The 16,603-nt window shown below is 46.8% G+C and overlaps 2 protein-coding genes across 4 annotated transcripts in view; one reads left to right on the top strand and one right to left on the bottom strand.

Moving 5' to 3' along the window:
- TBC1D12 (TBC1 domain family member 12) overlaps positions 1 to 4,145 on the bottom strand; it is a 41,454-nt gene extending 37,309 nt beyond the window's left edge. For 2 of the 3 annotated variants that reach the window (XM_084210192.1, XM_084210191.1), the window contains exon 1: positions 3,234 to 4,145. In XM_084210192.1, the coding sequence (XP_084066318.1) occupies positions 3,234 to 4,051 (818 nt within the window). In that variant the 5' untranslated portion in view covers positions 4,052 to 4,145. The remainder of the gene's footprint in view (positions 1 to 3,233) is intronic. The other variant, XM_084210193.1, reaches the window with a different exon arrangement.
- Positions 4,146 to 14,559: 10,414 nt separating this feature from the next.
- On the top strand, positions 14,560 to 15,867 carry LOC311156485 (D(1) dopamine receptor-like; the record flags this gene model as incomplete). The annotated part of the gene is made up of 1 exon (XM_084210443.1): positions 14,560 to 15,867. One exon carries the CDS (start codon positions 14,560 to 14,562, stop codon positions 15,865 to 15,867), a length of 1,308 nt encoding a protein of 435 aa, XP_084066569.1.
- Between the last annotated feature and the right edge of the window lie 736 nt (positions 15,868 to 16,603).

Below are 16,603 nucleotides of genomic sequence, written 5' to 3'. Positions count from 1 at the left end.
AAAAATAGTCCTAGTCACCACTGCAAACTTTCCCAGGATCTTAAAGTAATTATTAATGACAATCTCAAGGGCACAGCCACTCTCCCTGTCACAGAGTTTGGATAAGATGCATCTGATGACAGCTGCTTGCTTTTTCCCCCCACCTCACCTCATCAGTTTTCTCTCTGGTTCAGTGAATGAAGACAGACAATTAACATGGATTATTTCAAAGAACTATGAAGCAGGTCAGTCTGATAACTGAAGAGCTGGGAACAAGCTGGAACAGCTGGAAACAGCAGCCTTCTAACCCAGATCTGTCTGATCAAACTGTTCGGTCACAGCAATTACAACGATAAAGCTGAGGGCAGTAGGACTTCCCCCTTGCCTTCTCCTTCTTAAGTATCTGCAAGAAATGTCCAGCTTTTAGAACAATTTCCATATAATTATGGCTATTAGAAAAACACAATGGGAAATAGCAGATTTTAGACAGTTTGCAAACTCAACAAAGAGCATTACAAGCACAAAACATCCTACATAAGATACTCCAGGTTGCTGGGCTACCCATGTAGCATATCCAGTACCTTTTGGTTTTTTTCTTTGCATTGTGGGAGCGGCTACACACTCTGACAAAACACAAATGAGTTGCTCTCGCTCAGGTACACAGCCACTTGGTACAACTCAGACTCTGGGGAGCAACATCACTTATGAGCCTGTGCACATTCAAAAATACGAGCAACCTTCTCCTGAGAACTTCACAAGGAAGTAGTGTTGCTACAAACATGCAAACACAGGACAATTTTTTATACCATTTCAGTTCTCATTACTGACATCCTCTTTTTAAGAACTATAAGGATAACCTGCTTACATTGGAAGCTGTCAGCTTTGAATTAATCTGGACAGTTTAAATAAAAGTGAGAAGTCTAAGCTTTTGAAATATAGGTTCAGAAGACAAGAACTAACCACTGAAAAAGTTATAAAAGTTTTATTACCACTTTTCATAATGGCTATTACCCACTCTAGTATTTATTTATCTAGAGACAAATCTATCAAGCAAGACAAGTTTGAATTTGTTTTTAAAGAAAATCACTCGAAGTTTTCATTAGTCAATCTCATTTTGGCTGATGAGATTAAATCAGCTGTAACTAAGGTTCTTTTATGAATGTATAGGCAGAACTGAAGGTAAACAGTATTGCTCACCAAGCCAAAAGCCCCAGAAGCACAGCCAGCTGGGCCAGTCAGGCACTGTGAAATAGGATTTCCTGAGAGCCACTCTTCCACTGAGGTGTCTGTACTATAGCTTTTGTCAGGATAGAAGCAATTACACTTTTTCATCTATTACCCAAGCCTTTACTAAAACCAGCAAATACCAATGTACATTGACAACTTCTACTGCACAACAAGTTTAAACTTTTCTATTGTCCTGGTTTTATCTGGGATAGAGTTCATTTCTTCCCAGTAGCTGGTACAGAGCTCTGTTTTGGGTTCAGTACTGGAACAATGTTGATAACACATTGATGTTTTGTTTGTTGCTCAGTTGTGCTTATCCTAAGTCAAGGACTGTGTCTCATGCTCTGCCAGTGAGGAAGTACGCAAAAAGCTGAGAAGGAGTACGGCTGGGACAGGTGATCCAAACTGGCCAAAAGGATTCCACACTATAAAAACCTAATGCCCAGAACATAAACTGGGGGAGTTACCCAGAAGGGGCTGATCAGTGTGTAGGGAAAGGGTCTGGCATGAATCAATGGGTGGTGAGCAACTGTGTTGTGCATCACTTGGGTTTTTTCTTTATATTATTATTATTACTATTATAATTATATTTTACTTTGCTTAAATTACCAATTTTTTCTTATCTTGACCTACAAGTTTTACTTTTGATTCTCTTTCCCATTTCACTGGGGTCAGGGGTAAAGGGGGTGGAAAGCAAGAAGCTGTGCAGTGCTTAGTTACCACCTGGGGTTAAACCACAGCATCTATGAGGAAAATGCTCCAGAATTTCAATCAATTATTGATTTGGGGAAAAAAGCAACAATACAAATGTTACTGGTCGATTTGTTCAAGTAGTGAGGCAACAGGAAGGTAATATCACAGAATATTCTGACTTGGAAGGGACCCACAAGGATCATCGAGCCCAACTCTAAGTGAATGGCTCAGACAGGGACTGAATTCACAACCTTGGCCTCATTAGCACCATTCCCCAACCGAGCTACTCTCATACAATATACTGCAGACAACATAACATGAGGAAAAAGGAAAAGAGCATGGGAGGGAAGAACACTAATATGGAATAGCAGGAATCACTCAGTCCATCCCTGAAACAAAGTGGGTGCACCAAGCTTATTCTTCAACTGCTACTATCCTTATCCTCAAGAAACCATCTCCCCCTTTCCTGAGAGTTGGCAGAGGAAGCCCATTTCTCAATTTGGGATCCCACCTTGAGATCAAACCTCTCCTATCTCAAATCTTCAGTTAATAGATAAATTTTATTCTGTCATCTTAGAGACCTACTGTCCTATCAGAGTGACCTGAACAACAACCATAACCCCTCGGTCTGGGAGACTTAAAACTGCTGGAAATTATTTTCCTCACTTCAAACATAATAAAGGTAATATAGAGTGGGCTATAAATTATTAAGGTCCAGCTGCACCTCCTGCATAGTATGCTAAAGAGTGAGTAATGCAACAGAGATCCCAGGCGACAAAGCTGGATGTCCCACAGCTTTCGCTTTTGTGCTAGAAACTGAAGTCAATTCAAACACAAAGCATAGTCCTTGAAGTTTTCAACACCACACTTAGAACTAAATAAGTAAACTCTATCTACAACGTCAACAAGTAGGAAATGCTTTATAACACTTGGCAATTTCCACGACGATTTGAAAGGCGTTTCCAACACCAACAATTTTCACTTTATTCTCCAAGCGGTTTAATGAGTACCACTGTGATCGTTCAGACAGCGATATGCCCTGATACAGGAAGCAAATTCCAGTTTGAAGTCCATGTAGTTCGTAGTAGTAAAAGGGCCTTTATCATCTTACTGTCACGTCCAAAGCCTCTATCCTGCCTTAAAAGTATCTGCTTCCTAGGCAAAGAGCTCGTCAGGGTCAGAATCGCTCTTCGTGTGACCCGCAGCAAGACCCTGCTGACCCGCTCCGGCACAAGAGCCCACGGCCGCCCGTGACCCGGCCGGCAGACCCGCATCCCCCTCGCCCCAAGCTCTGCCAGGGACGGCCTCACCGGCCCCGCCGCCGGCTCCTTTACCTGGTGAAGAACTCGGCGAAGCTGCTGCCGGCGCCGGCGATGCCCACCCGGTGCCGGGCCCTCTCCGCGGGCTCCTGCGGCGGCGAGGCCGGCTCGGCGGGCGCGGTCCCTCCGTGAGGCAGGTGCTCCGGGGCGCTGCGGCGGCGGCTCACCTCGTACGTGTTGCGGGAGTTCAGGTTCACGTCCGTGAAGCCGAGGGGCGCCGGGGGCAGGGCAGCGGGCTCTGCCCGGTCCCGGCAGGTCCGCGAGCCGGGGGCGGCGAGCACCCGGCTGCCGGCGTCGCCCCCCGGGCTGCGGGGCGGCGAGGGACTCTCGGCCGCCGCCCCCCCGCGCCGCTCCGCCTCGCTCCGCAGCCGGCAGCTCCTCAGCGGCTCTTCCAAGGCGGTTCCCAAGGGGACGCCTCCCGCCGGGCAGGGGAGGAAGCCCCCGTTCTGCAGTTTCGCTTCCTCCTCCTCCGGCTCCGGCTCATCCCGTCTTGCCCGAGGAGGTGGCGGCGGCGGCAGTTCCTGCGGCGGCAGCAGGAAGCCGACGTCCCCGTTGGTCATCCTCCCGCAGGGGCCCACGGCGCAGGCGGCTCCGTTTGCGGGCTTCTCCGGGCAGCGCTTCCCACTCGCCGCCGCGGCGGGGCCGAGCGCCGCCAGGTACCGCTGCAGCAGCCGCTCCTGCCCCGGCCCGCCGCTCCGCCGGCTCGAGCCCCGGCTCCCATCCCGCTCCCCGTCCTCCTCCTCCTCCGCCGCCTCTTCCTCCGCCGCCTCCTGCCGGCCCGCGGGAAACACGGCTGCGCCGCCCGGAGCTCCGGCATCGTCCGGCCCCACCATTTGCCGCCGCGGAGCCCCGGGGGCGCGGCGGGGGCCGGGGCGCGCGCCTTCCTCCGCACCGGCGGCGCCGCGAGCGCTGGCAGCCGGCGCCGCTCCGCGCGTCGGGCAGCGGCCTCGGCGGGGGGCGGGCGGGCCCGGCACACGCAGGCGCGCGGCGCCGGCGGCGGCCCTTCCCCCCGGAAAGTCACCATAGAGAGGCCGGGCAGGAAGCACCCGCTCGCTCGCCCTCCCGGCAGGGCCGCACCCGGAACCATAGAGATGCCACCCAGACGGGCCCTCGGCCGCCAGAGGCGCTGTGGCGGCCGCGCCGCTCCCCCGCTACCGTATTGCACCCAGAGGCTCGCGGCGCGCCGCATAGACCGCGTTCCGCCGATGTGCCGCGGCTGCGGAAAGCCCATCCCGGCCGCCTCTTCCCTCCGTCCGTGCCCCAGAGCCGCCCGGCCTGGGATTGAGCGAACTGTCCCGGCTGGCCGGCAGCCGGGCACACGCACTGCACACAGGCGGGCTCCGAGCGGCGCGGCGGAGGGGCCGGGGAGCCCCGGTACCGCTGCCCCCGCGGCGGCGGAGCTGTGGGCACGAGGGACGGGCTGGGCAGGGCAGCTTCGCTTTTTGGAGGAGACGGGACCTACCTGAGCTCTGGGGGAAACGGGGCGGGGAGAAAAGGGAAATGAGATCGGCACTTCGAAATCCTGGGGTGAATCCTCTCCTGAGCAAGGGGTGGGATGTCATAACTCCTCAGGTTAACGCTGGAGAGGCGGATGGACGGCATTTAAAGGTCCCATCAGCTATGTTTCCTACCACATTTCTCAGAGAAAAACCAAATTATTACAGTCCCTTCGGCCCGGCAGGAGAGCAAGGCCACAAATCACACTCAAAAGAAGAGGCAAAGGAGCTTCAAGTCCTCGGAAAAGCAGTAACAGCATAAGGTGCCATGCCTGCTCTTGTAGGCTACCCCTCATCCTGGACAAACACAAAAAACACCCCAACCCACAGATTACTTAGGCATTCCAACAGTAAATACTCACAGTTCGTAGCAAGGCAAGTGCCACTGTCCTGGGAATCCTTGGCCAAAGAAGTTCTCCATTTAATATCCCCACTTTAGAAGGTTCTCCAGCGTGGTGGAGGGCCTTGCTTTTAAAGGCAGGCAAGGGGAGCATGCCCAGGGAAAGGTGTGAACCCACCACGGGGAAGGAGCAGCCTCTCTTTAGCTTTTCTTTTTTTTTTTTTTCCCCTTAGAAATTGTGAGCATTTTTTTGGAAAGAAACGTTTAAACTGGGATTCTTCATCTAAATAAAAACTTGATGCATTTCATTGTATCGTGGTTTCTTAGCACTTTGCAATGTAAAGTCTGGGCTTTGCTCAAGTTAAAAAAATAGTGATTTTTTTTTAATTGTCATCTCGTAGCTGCATTTTTGAGGTCAGATGTGCAACACTGGTGTTATACATGCAACAAGGAAGTCTGATCTCACCCTTTTTGACTTGAGTAATTGGCTAATAGTTATGGTCTCAAATTTGATTTGACTATCTCGATAGCAAGCATGCAGCCTCATCCAGCTGCAGCTGTGCCATTTATGAAGGACTATTGACCTTAGCTGCTTGCAAAAATACCCAATAAATATCTCCAGGATTGCTTTTCCTTTGAATATGCCAGCTGAAATGCTTGTGGGAACACTTTGTATGCTTTTTGGTCAAAAGAAACCATTAACAAAGATGAACTAATTAAGCTTTTTTGTTAGCTAAAGCTTTCTAATTAAGGATTTGCTGTAACTAAGATGGTAGGCTTTTTGTTCTCCACTGTGATTCGGGTCATCTCAGACGCGTGGAGACTGATCACTGCCTGCTGAGTGAACACACATCCTGGGTGCTACAGAGGCTCTCTTGCTTTTAGCAGTGAGAAGTTCAGGTTTAAGGAAACACAGATCCAGAGAGTGGCTGTGCTCATTCTCAACAGTGTTCATTGTTTACCTGGGATGCTCTCTGGCAGAGTCACCCTTGAGCAGACCTCAGTGATTTCATTAATGCAGCAGCAGCAAAGCAGATGTTAAACAAGCTGAGCGAAATGGAGACTGGCCTGAGGGTGTAACACAGGGCTGGGTTGTGGTGCACTGATTTCAGTCAGAGCAGCAGGGGTAGCTGGTAGTTGTGCCAGAGGTTCCAAAGGATAGCACATTGTGTTGCACAAAATAAGACCATTTGGTTCATTGGATTTGCATTGATTTCCACCTCCAGGACTGCTGTGGTTTAATCCCAGACAGCAACTAAGGCCCACACAGCCATTCACTCAATCTCCCTGTGGGATGGAGGGGTGTAAAAATGAGGAAATCTATAGGTCGAGATAAAGACATTTTAACAGGTAAAGCAAAACCTGTGCACACAAGCAAAACAAAGCAGGGAATTAATTCAGCGCTTCCCATCATCAGGCAAATGTTCAGCCAGTTCAGCTCAGTCTGATTTGAATGAGTAAGGATGAGCTGGTAGTTGCAGAATGTTGTGAACAATCCACAGGGAAGAAGTGGGACTAAATAGCAGATTATGAATGAGGAAACTGTAATTTATCATTTGTTCCCAAAGACTGAGAAACAATACTAGTCTGTTAAAAAACCCAAACAACAAACTGTGTAACTAAGAAGCCAATGCCCATCACTAACTTCTCATTATCAAAAGGACAACATAACAAGGATTCAAATATTAGTCTAACTCTTGTGCCAATCAATGCTGCTAACTGAAATACCAACTTAACAGGTACATCATAACCAATATGCAGCTGATGGTTTCTCAGAGCTTCTGTAATTAAAACATGGAATGGCTTCCTCAAATCAATGTATAGGAAGAGCTGTTCCCTAGGGCTCCCAAAACCTCAGATGTTCTTCTACTTGCAATATAGCTGTGATCTCTGGCAGTTCACTCCCAAGGCTTTCACTTCTTTGGAAATGCTGCTTTGGAAAGAACATCTTGCACCCCACTAACAGCAGTTTACACCTTTAATGCAAAGCCCTCTGGACAAGATCTCATTGCAGAGTGTAACTAACAATTAATTAAGTTGTTTGGCAGACTCCTGCACACTGAAAGCTTCTCCTTGGCACACTCCCAGTCCTGCTGCAGTCCTAGAATTAAATTACACTGCCTGTGGATTAAACACTCTGTATACCTGTATTAAGGCAGTTCAGTCTGTATGACTTTGCTTGTGTATGTTTATGCTTATGGTGGTTCAAACAGCGCCAGAAACACCCTGAGCACTGCTGTGGGCTAAGCTGTAGTTGTCATTGCTCTGTTAGGCACCAGGAACCTTTCCAGGTTATTGACAGCCACTGGAAGACTCTCTCTCCTTCCATGTAACCTCCATGTTTCCCAATGCCACACACGTCTAATTAGATGATATACCTGTATATAGACTTCTGTTTCCTTCTGGCTATCACCATCAAAATACAGAAAAGCCAAAGACTCCAATGTATCCAAATGCTCCTGGTTTAAATGTCATTAAATCCATATGGACAGAGAGTTACCTAGAAATCACCCGTATCTGAAACCAGATAAGGGTTAAAATAGAAACAAAAAGAAGTATTTATAACCACATCCAAATTAGATTTGTAATCACACAGGTTCTTAACAGTGTTGAAGATATTAATGAAAGAAATTGAAAATCCACTTCCGTTATGATCCAAAACTCTTTTGCTTTCCTCTTTCTATCCAGTTAACCAATTAGACACTTACTTACCTGATCCACAGTCTCTGTCCATGTCTGCCAGAAACGTCACAATGTGTTCACAGAGACTTCAAGTTTTCTCTTCCTTTTTGTACAAATTTACCTGTTGAGATGCACAAAAACGGGCAGAGAACAGACACAGATGAAGCAGAAGAAAAGGATCAAGTAAGTGTCAAAAGGCAACACAGGACCTCATGTTTCTCAGCCTGAGATTGTCACTTGCTGAGGCAGTAACTCTGTGTTGCTACGGGAGGCATATTTTTGGGATGAAGCGAAAAGGGGATCACTGTAGTGAGGAGGAGATCTGAGCCGATTTCTCCTGTCCCTGAGAACATTTTGGCCAGTTGTTCTCAACCTACCTCTTTTGGGTTTCTATAAGGGGTTTAAATGACCAAGAACAATTATTCTCTCATATATTTCATCCACTAATTTTGAATCACATATATTCAGTCTCAACTGGCTTTGAAGGTTTTAAAAACTTTCTGGTTTTTAGGCAGGATAGCAGCATGGTTCTTAGCCTATAGCAGTACCCATTTTTTTTTGAGAGTTCATTCAACTGCAGTGATTTTACTTTGCGCTTTTCCTACCAATGTATATGGTCAAGTGCAATAAGAGTGTTTACTTTTCTAACATCAATATGTTGTTGATAAACATTTGTTCTTTCTCCCCTATAGTGATAACAACAAATTCCCGTCTCTGTCTTGTGCTGTTTGCTTACTGTGTCATTAATACAGATAAAATCACTTCTATGGCTGATAAAGCAAAAGCAGGAAGAAAAGTAATACATGGGAATTATTATTTTTTTCCAAGTAATATTTGATTTATATTCTGAAATAAAAATTTTAAATAATGTAATACACATTGGGGAGTGCATGAAACTGAGTGTATTACAGTGAGGAGTCTGTCTTTTCATTCTCCAAACACATCCTCTTCATAAGGTAAGTTAACATTAAATATTTAGGAATAATCTAGTTGATCTGATTTTTATTTGCCCTGAACCTACAGATGCTATGTATGAATATACAGCATGACTCTAAAATGTTGCCAAGACGGAGTATCAGGACCTGGGTATCAGGACCTGGGTGCTTTTGAATTCTGTTTTTGATAAATTTAGTGGCAAGAGAAGTAGTCTAAGAAAAAAAGTCCACTAAGATGAAACTTGAAAGAGTCTTTCCTCCTAAACTCAAGTGAAGTTGAAAGGGGCTTAGGACTATTTGCAGATGAAAACTTTTAATTTGATTGTATTATAAATTATTTTCTTGAGATATGACCAGCATAGAAGCTTTCAAACCTTTCATAGAAAGTTGAAGAAATTGTTACAGAATGTACAAGAGCAAATGAGTGAACAGTTTTCAGTGACAATATTGGTATGAATTGGTCTTATGGATGAAAAATAACCTAATTTTTTTTTTCCGAGGTTTTTTTTTTTTTTGACATTACTATCCTAGCAATTCTATTGGTTTCACAGCACATGAAGCTGGAAGATACAGATAGAGGAATAAATAGATGGAAGCAAGAGCTGCCTACCTCAGTTTACAAAGCACTGCTTGTGAATGTTGAACCAGGTCTGAAATAATAGCAAAAAGGAGTTTATCCTTAAAAGAACAAGTCTCCCTTATCTTGGGCAAACAGAATAAGAGGGAGTGGTTGGAAAGTTGGAAAGGGTAAGGTTCAATTTACTGCAGTGTGTTTAAGCTGCACTTAACTGGCAGACAATCCCTCAGGAAATGATGCAGCCAGGCACAGCCAGTAGGAGTAGGACTAATCACAGGCAGTGCAAAGGGGGAGAAACTTTTAAAGTGTATTATTTATTAAGGACATTTGTTAATTATATTTGCTGAGAAATGTTTGTCTATTTGTACGAACCAATATGCAACATTTGGCATCATGGATGGACAGGAATGAGGGAAATGAGAAAAAAAAAGGCGTATATTTACTACACAGAAATATCACCTTCTAATTATGCAGCGTTGCATCCTACACATAGCCTGAGCTATTTTCCAGACAGCACTGAGGGCTTGTGTTGCTGAATTATTTTATAAAGTTTTTCATGTTATGCTTATCAGTGAAGTGTCCCAGTCCAACACTGCTGTAAATGCAGCTATTAGATGATGGCTGTGGCTGAACAGTGTGACAGTGGAATACTTCTCATTTTTCAGTTCCGAGGGCATTATGTACATTATACTTATTTTATCCTGACTCAGTCTTAAGAACCAATCATACACACTGCCTCCATTTCTCTGTATAATTGTTTCCATAGATGGAGCATCAAGGAAGAACTGAAAGAGACCTGTTCCCAGTCTAAACAGGGGTGTCTCCAGGAAAGTACCTGTCATGCAATCAAGCTGCAGCCAGTGCACCTGATATTTGGCATGTTCTACCACAGGAAAAGAAGCATATACTACAACAACAGCTTTTGTTTATCTGTTTTTTATTCAAACACAAATTTGCTCAGCCCTTGGTGGAGAAGGAACATGGAGCACTAGGTGGCAAAGTGTGTGAGCTGTTGGAGCTTCTGGAGCAAAGATTGTAACCAAGGGACCCCTTCAGGATGGGTTTGGTTTTGACCAGGGATAATTACCAAGTAGCTATTATTATCGTGATCTTTACTGTGAGCATTTTCTATGGCCTTTACCAGCATGAGGCCTGGGGAAACCCAGATTAATTTGCATATTAAGAACAAGAACTTGAATCTGAATTAATTTCCAAAGTAGTAGGTGTAGGCTGTGGAGCCTTATCTGTTGTGCCTGCAAGTCTGTAAGTATCCTTGAGTGTCAATGCCCAGCTACTTTACATGCTGTGGTCCAGCCATGAGCTTGCAGTAAGTGGGTAAATTAGGCTTGCCAGTATGTGCTCATACCCTAACTTAGGTAAGAGAAAATTTGTGCTGTCAAATGAGTGAGAGGAATCCAAAGATTGCTCTAAAATGTGTGTTGGATAGATTATAGGGATGTGAAATCTCCAGAGAAAGAAGAGTGAATACAGGGCTGTGAACTCTTCAAAGGGCTTTTATCTGCCTCCTGGCATCACTTCTGCCTTGCTTATTTTCTCTGTACTGAACCACTTCTAATCCTCAAACACAGGCTTTCCAAGCACCAAGCCTTACTAGTGGCAGTGGGAGGATCTTCCCTTCAGGAAGCAATTGTGCTCCATGCTCATGCAGTGTGACTGTGCAGTCCAAGCTGTTCTGGCAAGGGCTATGTGCACCCTTGTAACAAGATGAGGGACTGAAATGCCCCTTATGAAACACTGGAATTCAGCCTATCAAGTATCACATCTCCCAGGTGCTAGACAGCTTGCTCCTAGGCCCTGTTTCACTAAACCTCTGAAATAAAAGAACACAAAACAAAACGTAATGTTGTGGCTGTCTGAAATTCTGACCGCATACTAAAAATTGGCACCACTTCCCAAAGTTTATTATAATAACCCTCCCCCATTTGGACGAGATCTCAAAATTGAATTAACTATTTAATTAACCACTTTGGTATTACATTCATTTGACAAAGCAGAAATGCTGTCACTGGATCAATGTGGCTCAGCCTCCAGTCACTGCCTGTATGAGCGCACACAGCATCAGTGGCACTTGGCACTAACCTGCACACAGCTCCCAGGCACAGAGCAGACCCTGCCATTCCCCCCAGCCAGCTGTGGCACCACAGCACAGCTCATGACAAAGGCAGTGCCCTTCCAGGAGGCACCCTGAGGCTTGGGTTCAATTATCATGTCCTGTTTGAGCACTGAGTTTTACCCTGCCTCAGTTGTCCAGCCAGCATGTCAGTGAGCTAGACTGAGGAATGAGCTCCAAATGCAGTCAGAGTAAATTGTTAAAGGCTCAGTTTTAATTTCTGAATCAAGGCTCCTTTTAATCATATATGCTATAAAACATGTGAGCACTTAGTCTAGGATGAGGAAATTTTATAGGGGAAAAGTAAGACAAGGAGAATGAAAGGGGAAGGAGAAGGAAACTGATTTTGGTTTCTTATATAAATCTGTTCTTGGAGGGAGAGAGATTTTAATTGCAGTGATTGCATTTAAAAAACGTGCAGTATCATTATATGCATATTGCCCTTATATACATATTGCAATATGTCTTACATATATTCTCTGGATAAGTTTATATTTTTCACAGATGGAACAAGCTCGCAAATTTTCTGAAGTCACGAGAGGCTGATTTATCCATTCCATCAGTACTTCCCCCATTATTTTGCCCAGAACTTTCCTGTTCTATCCCAAGTAAGATAAATTCAAGAAATAGTTAAAATGAAAGCTTACAGCACTTGCAACTCACCTCACACACTTATTTTCACACAGTGTTGTGTTTTCCCCTGTGTTTTTCTTTCCTCCCTCTCCCATAAGCTTACACTTCACTCCTTCCAACCCAATATAGGAATAAAAGCAGGGCAATGCTTCTATTTCTGTCTTTGCCACTGACTCACCGTATAGTTTCTTAAGCATTTACATTTTCCACTTGGATCCTCTGGTATCTAAGAAAATGAATGTGTCTGTTGATGTTTTCTTCATGGTAAGAGCACTCACAATGTCTCTGTGCAGATTCTATTGTGTTTAGTAAGGGTTGAATCCACATTACAACCTTCCTATCAGTGAGGATATTAGTAGGGATTCTGACTTCAGCCTAGATGCCTACTTTAATTATAACAATCAGAGATGTATCTCTTGAGATTGGTCAGTCAGATTTCACTTCAACCAACAGCTACAAAATTTGGAGGTGAGGCACTCACAGATATACACGCAAAACAGCATCATCATATACACTCTCCTTTATAATGCATGCTAAAAAAGGAGCCAGAGATATTCACAGAGCATAATGTGATCCTGGGAACAGGAGATACACAGAGTTATTTTAATATGGAGAATGCTGGCTACCTTGTGCTACAGAGCCCTGCAGCACTACTGTCTGCTGAATATGCAAAAGCATTGCTCTTTCCTTTTCAGGGCTGTATTGCCTTAGATCCAGCTACTGTCCCACTTACAATCCTTCACAAATATATTCTGTCCTTTGGGGTCATTTTATTAATTGCTACATAAAAGTAAATGTATCAAGTCAAATTAGCAAGTGTGTAGATAATGCTTACAAACTAAGATTTAGTCCTTACTATTGGAATGAACATCAGAGACCTACTGTGGTTTGCAGATGTTGGCAAAAGCCACGTTATGTGGAAGTACAGATGGTTCCAAATAAGACAAAAGTGGAGTTGGCTCTTATATGCCAGCCTATGTTATTTTTACAGCTCCTACTGCTTTAACAAAGTATATATTTAATTGGCGAAGATTCTCCAGCAGTTGTTTGAATTATGAGTTAGTCTTACAGATAAACACATTAACAAGAAATGTATTCCAGTTTTCAGTATCATAGAAGGAATAACACAGTGGGCTGCTTAATGAAGACTGTGATGTCCAAGGCACAAAGAAAATACAATCTTAAAAAACAGGACCAAGTGTTAACAATCTGTTATGAAATGGTACAAGCCAACTAGTTTAGCTTAAATATGGTGATTTTTTTTTTACAGGGTAAGCTGCCAGCCATGCTGTTCAAGGTTTATTTTAAAAATTTCCACTCTCTCTACTAATTATCAGAAATATCGTAGGAATACAATGGAAATCAGATACTTACTGCTTGAAAATTATTTGTGTTGGAACTAGTGACTGGAGTAGTTTTAATTAAGGGGCAAAGAAATAAAAAAATACCTAATAAAATAAATACCTGATTCCCATGTCAATTAATTGCATTAATTGATATTTTCTATTCACGTCCTTATCTCCTTTTTCTCATGACAGGTTTACCATACAAATTCTTTGAAAATGAAGGATTATGCCCTATTTGCATTAGGATACTTTATTGAATGTAGGCTGTAAATATGTGCTGTAATTATATACATTTATATGACAATATGCATATTATTATAATAACAAATAGAAGAGTGTTGAAATACATCAGAAGACACTTTTGGCTGAAAAATAAAGAGGCAGGGTTTGGGTGCTGTGAACAACTTATTGCCAAAATGCATCAGATCCAAACTAGAGATCTTCGGTTTCTGTGCATTTGGTTTCATTGCATAAAATTTCAAACCAAAAACTAAACGGCACGATACTATTTTGGTGAAAACAGATTCTGACAGCCAGATCTGAGCGCATTCCCAGAGGGTGTAAACCGACACGAAGTGACATCCTGCTCTCTAACCAAGCTGAAATGTGATCGCGGTCTCCAAAAGGAGACGCTTAGAGAGCTCCAGGTCCTGCCTCGCCCCGGACACTCGGACAAGTACAGGTTGAGGACTGGCAAAGAGCTCTTCGCAGGGCGATGCTGCGGGGAAAGCTCCCCCCGCGCGGTTGGGAAGAGCGCTCCATCCCTTGCCGGGCGGCCCCCGCTCGGTCCGGCAGCGCGGGGGCCGCAGCCGCGGGCAGCGGGGCTGCTGCTGCCGCTCTGTCCCGGCGCTGCGGGCGGAACGCGCGGCTGCCCCGGCCCCGGCCCGGCCCCGCTCCGCCGCCGAGGGGCCGCCGCCGCCCGGAGCCCCCGCGGTGCCGCGGCGGGACGGCCCCTCCCTGCGGCCCCCGGGAGCGGCGGCGGCGAGCCGGGAGGCGGGAGGCGAGGCCCCGGCAGCCGGCGGGTGAGTAGCCCGGGACAGCCCGGGCCGCCGCGGGGCGCACCGAGGGCGGCGGGCAGAGATGCCCCCGCGGGCGGCCGCTCGCACAGCCGCGGGCGGCGCTGGCCGGGGGTGTTCCCGCCGCCGCCTCGGGCGCTGTCCCGCCGGCAGGAGCGGCCGGGGGGGCCGGGGCAGCGCCCCCGATGGGGAGCGCGGCGCTGGGGGGCGGCCCGTGGGTGCTGCGGGCGCTCACCGGGTGCCTGCTGGGCGCCCTGGTGCTGGGCACGCTGCTGGGCAATGCGCTCGTGTGCCTCGCCATCCTCCGCTTCCGCCACCTCCGCAACAAGGTCACCAACTGGTTCGTGCTGTCACTGGCCGTCTCGGACCTCTGCGTGGCCCTTTTGGTGATGCCCTGGAAGGCGGTCACTGAGGTGGCTGGCGGCTCCTGGCTCTTTGGCAGCCACTTTTGTGACACCTGGGTGGCCTTCGACATCATGTGCTCCACCGCCTCCATCCTCCACCTCTGCATCATCAGCCTGGACCGGTACTGGGCCATCGCCAGCCCCTTTCGTTATGAGCGCAGGATGACGCAGCGCCTCGCTTGTGCCATGATAGCCATGGCCTGGGCTCTCTCCATCCTCATCTCCTTCATCCCAGTGCAGCTACACTGGCACAAAGCAGAGGACAGTAGAGATCCAGGATCCTGGCGACTTGGGACGCCCCGCTGTGATGTCAGATTGAACCGCACCTATGCCATCACCTCCTCCCTTATCAGCTTCTACATCCCCGTGGCCATAATGATCATCACCTATACCAGGATCTACAGAATTGCCCAGGCCCAGATCCGCCGCATCTGCACCCTCGAGAGAGCAGGGGGGCAGTGGCCAGCTCACGGCAAGGAGCGCGCCTCCTCTTTGCGGAGTTCCTTGCACAAGGAGACCAGAGTGCTGCAGACCCTTTCTATCATAATGGGAGTCTTTGTTTGCTGCTGGCTGCCCTTCTTCCTGCTGAACTGCCTGCTGCCTTTCTGCCAGCCCAGCCTCGAGGAAGACCCTGAAGGGCAGTCACTCTGTATCGGCCAAACCACCTTCAATGTCTTCGTGTGGTTTGGCTGGGCCAACTCTTCAGTGAATCCAGTCATCTATGCTTTCAACGCAGACTTCAGGAGGGCTTTCAGCAATCTCTTGGGCTGCCGGTGCTGCTGCTGTGGCACACCTGAATCCCCTGTGGAGAGGGTCAACTTCAGCAATGAGCTGGTTTCCTATCACCGTGACACCACCTGCCAGAAGGAAGGAGCTGTCCCATCGTCAGTGCCTCCTGCTGCCATCACTGCCTGGGTGCAGCCCGTGCCCCATGCCATAAACCTCCAGGGAGAGCCCAGCAGTGAGGAGATGTCTATGGAGAAGAGGGATGTGGCTGCTCAGACACAGACTGCTCTTGGCAGCAGCCCCAGCAGTTGTCACGTGCCAGCTATTTTGCAATTGGATTGCAAGGCAAAGCCACCCCTGTAAACTGCTGCCCCCTGCACAGGACTTGGTCAGTGCGAGGGACCCCACTGCCTTGTCCCAGAGGGATGAGTGATTAATCACTTCTCATGCACACAGTGTCTCTTTGTAAGCTCCTCAGCAACAGAAGTCCCATGCCAGAGGGATGGCAAAATGCTGCTCTTACCACACAGGGGTGATAGGCATATGGAGTCCATTCCAAAAGCATATAGCAGCCACACATTTGCCTCTTCCCATGGCCACCTTCGCCCCTTACTCTCACAGTCATTAGACATCTCCCATGCATTTGTTCACCCCCATTCTACAGTCAGATTTGAGGTATATATTAAGAATAGTGAGCTAATTAGATCAAAGTAAAAAAATCTCATAGTTCAGGCAGCCAATCCCTTCAGAAAGTAGAAATATAGTATGATCCACAAAATAAAGAGTGACCAGATCATCTTTGTCAACCCATTTCACCGCTTGTAAATACGAAGATCAACAAAAGGCAGAGCAAATAGGTGTTGGATGGCTTGCAGGATATAGAAAACTGGGAAAACTATGATTGTTTCTATCTGTGTAGAAGGGTTCAGCAGGCATTAAGGCAATACAGTGGCATCTCATTGTCCTCTGTTTCTCTGTCCACTACTTAAAGGCTCTGCTGCTGACCATTTAATACAGTGCTCCACTCATCACCATCCTTGCCCCATTTTTAATGTCCCTCAGCTATGATGGAATCCCTTTGATTTTCAGGAAGATGATG

The sequence above is a fragment of the Fringilla coelebs genome (assembly GCF_963513975.1).
Source record: "Fringilla coelebs genome assembly, chromosome: 8".
Lineage (NCBI taxonomy): Eukaryota > Metazoa > Chordata > Aves > Passeriformes > Fringillidae > Fringilla > Fringilla coelebs.
The sequence above is the reverse complement of the archived record's forward strand: the minus strand, read 5'-3'. Positions and strand labels throughout refer to the sequence as shown.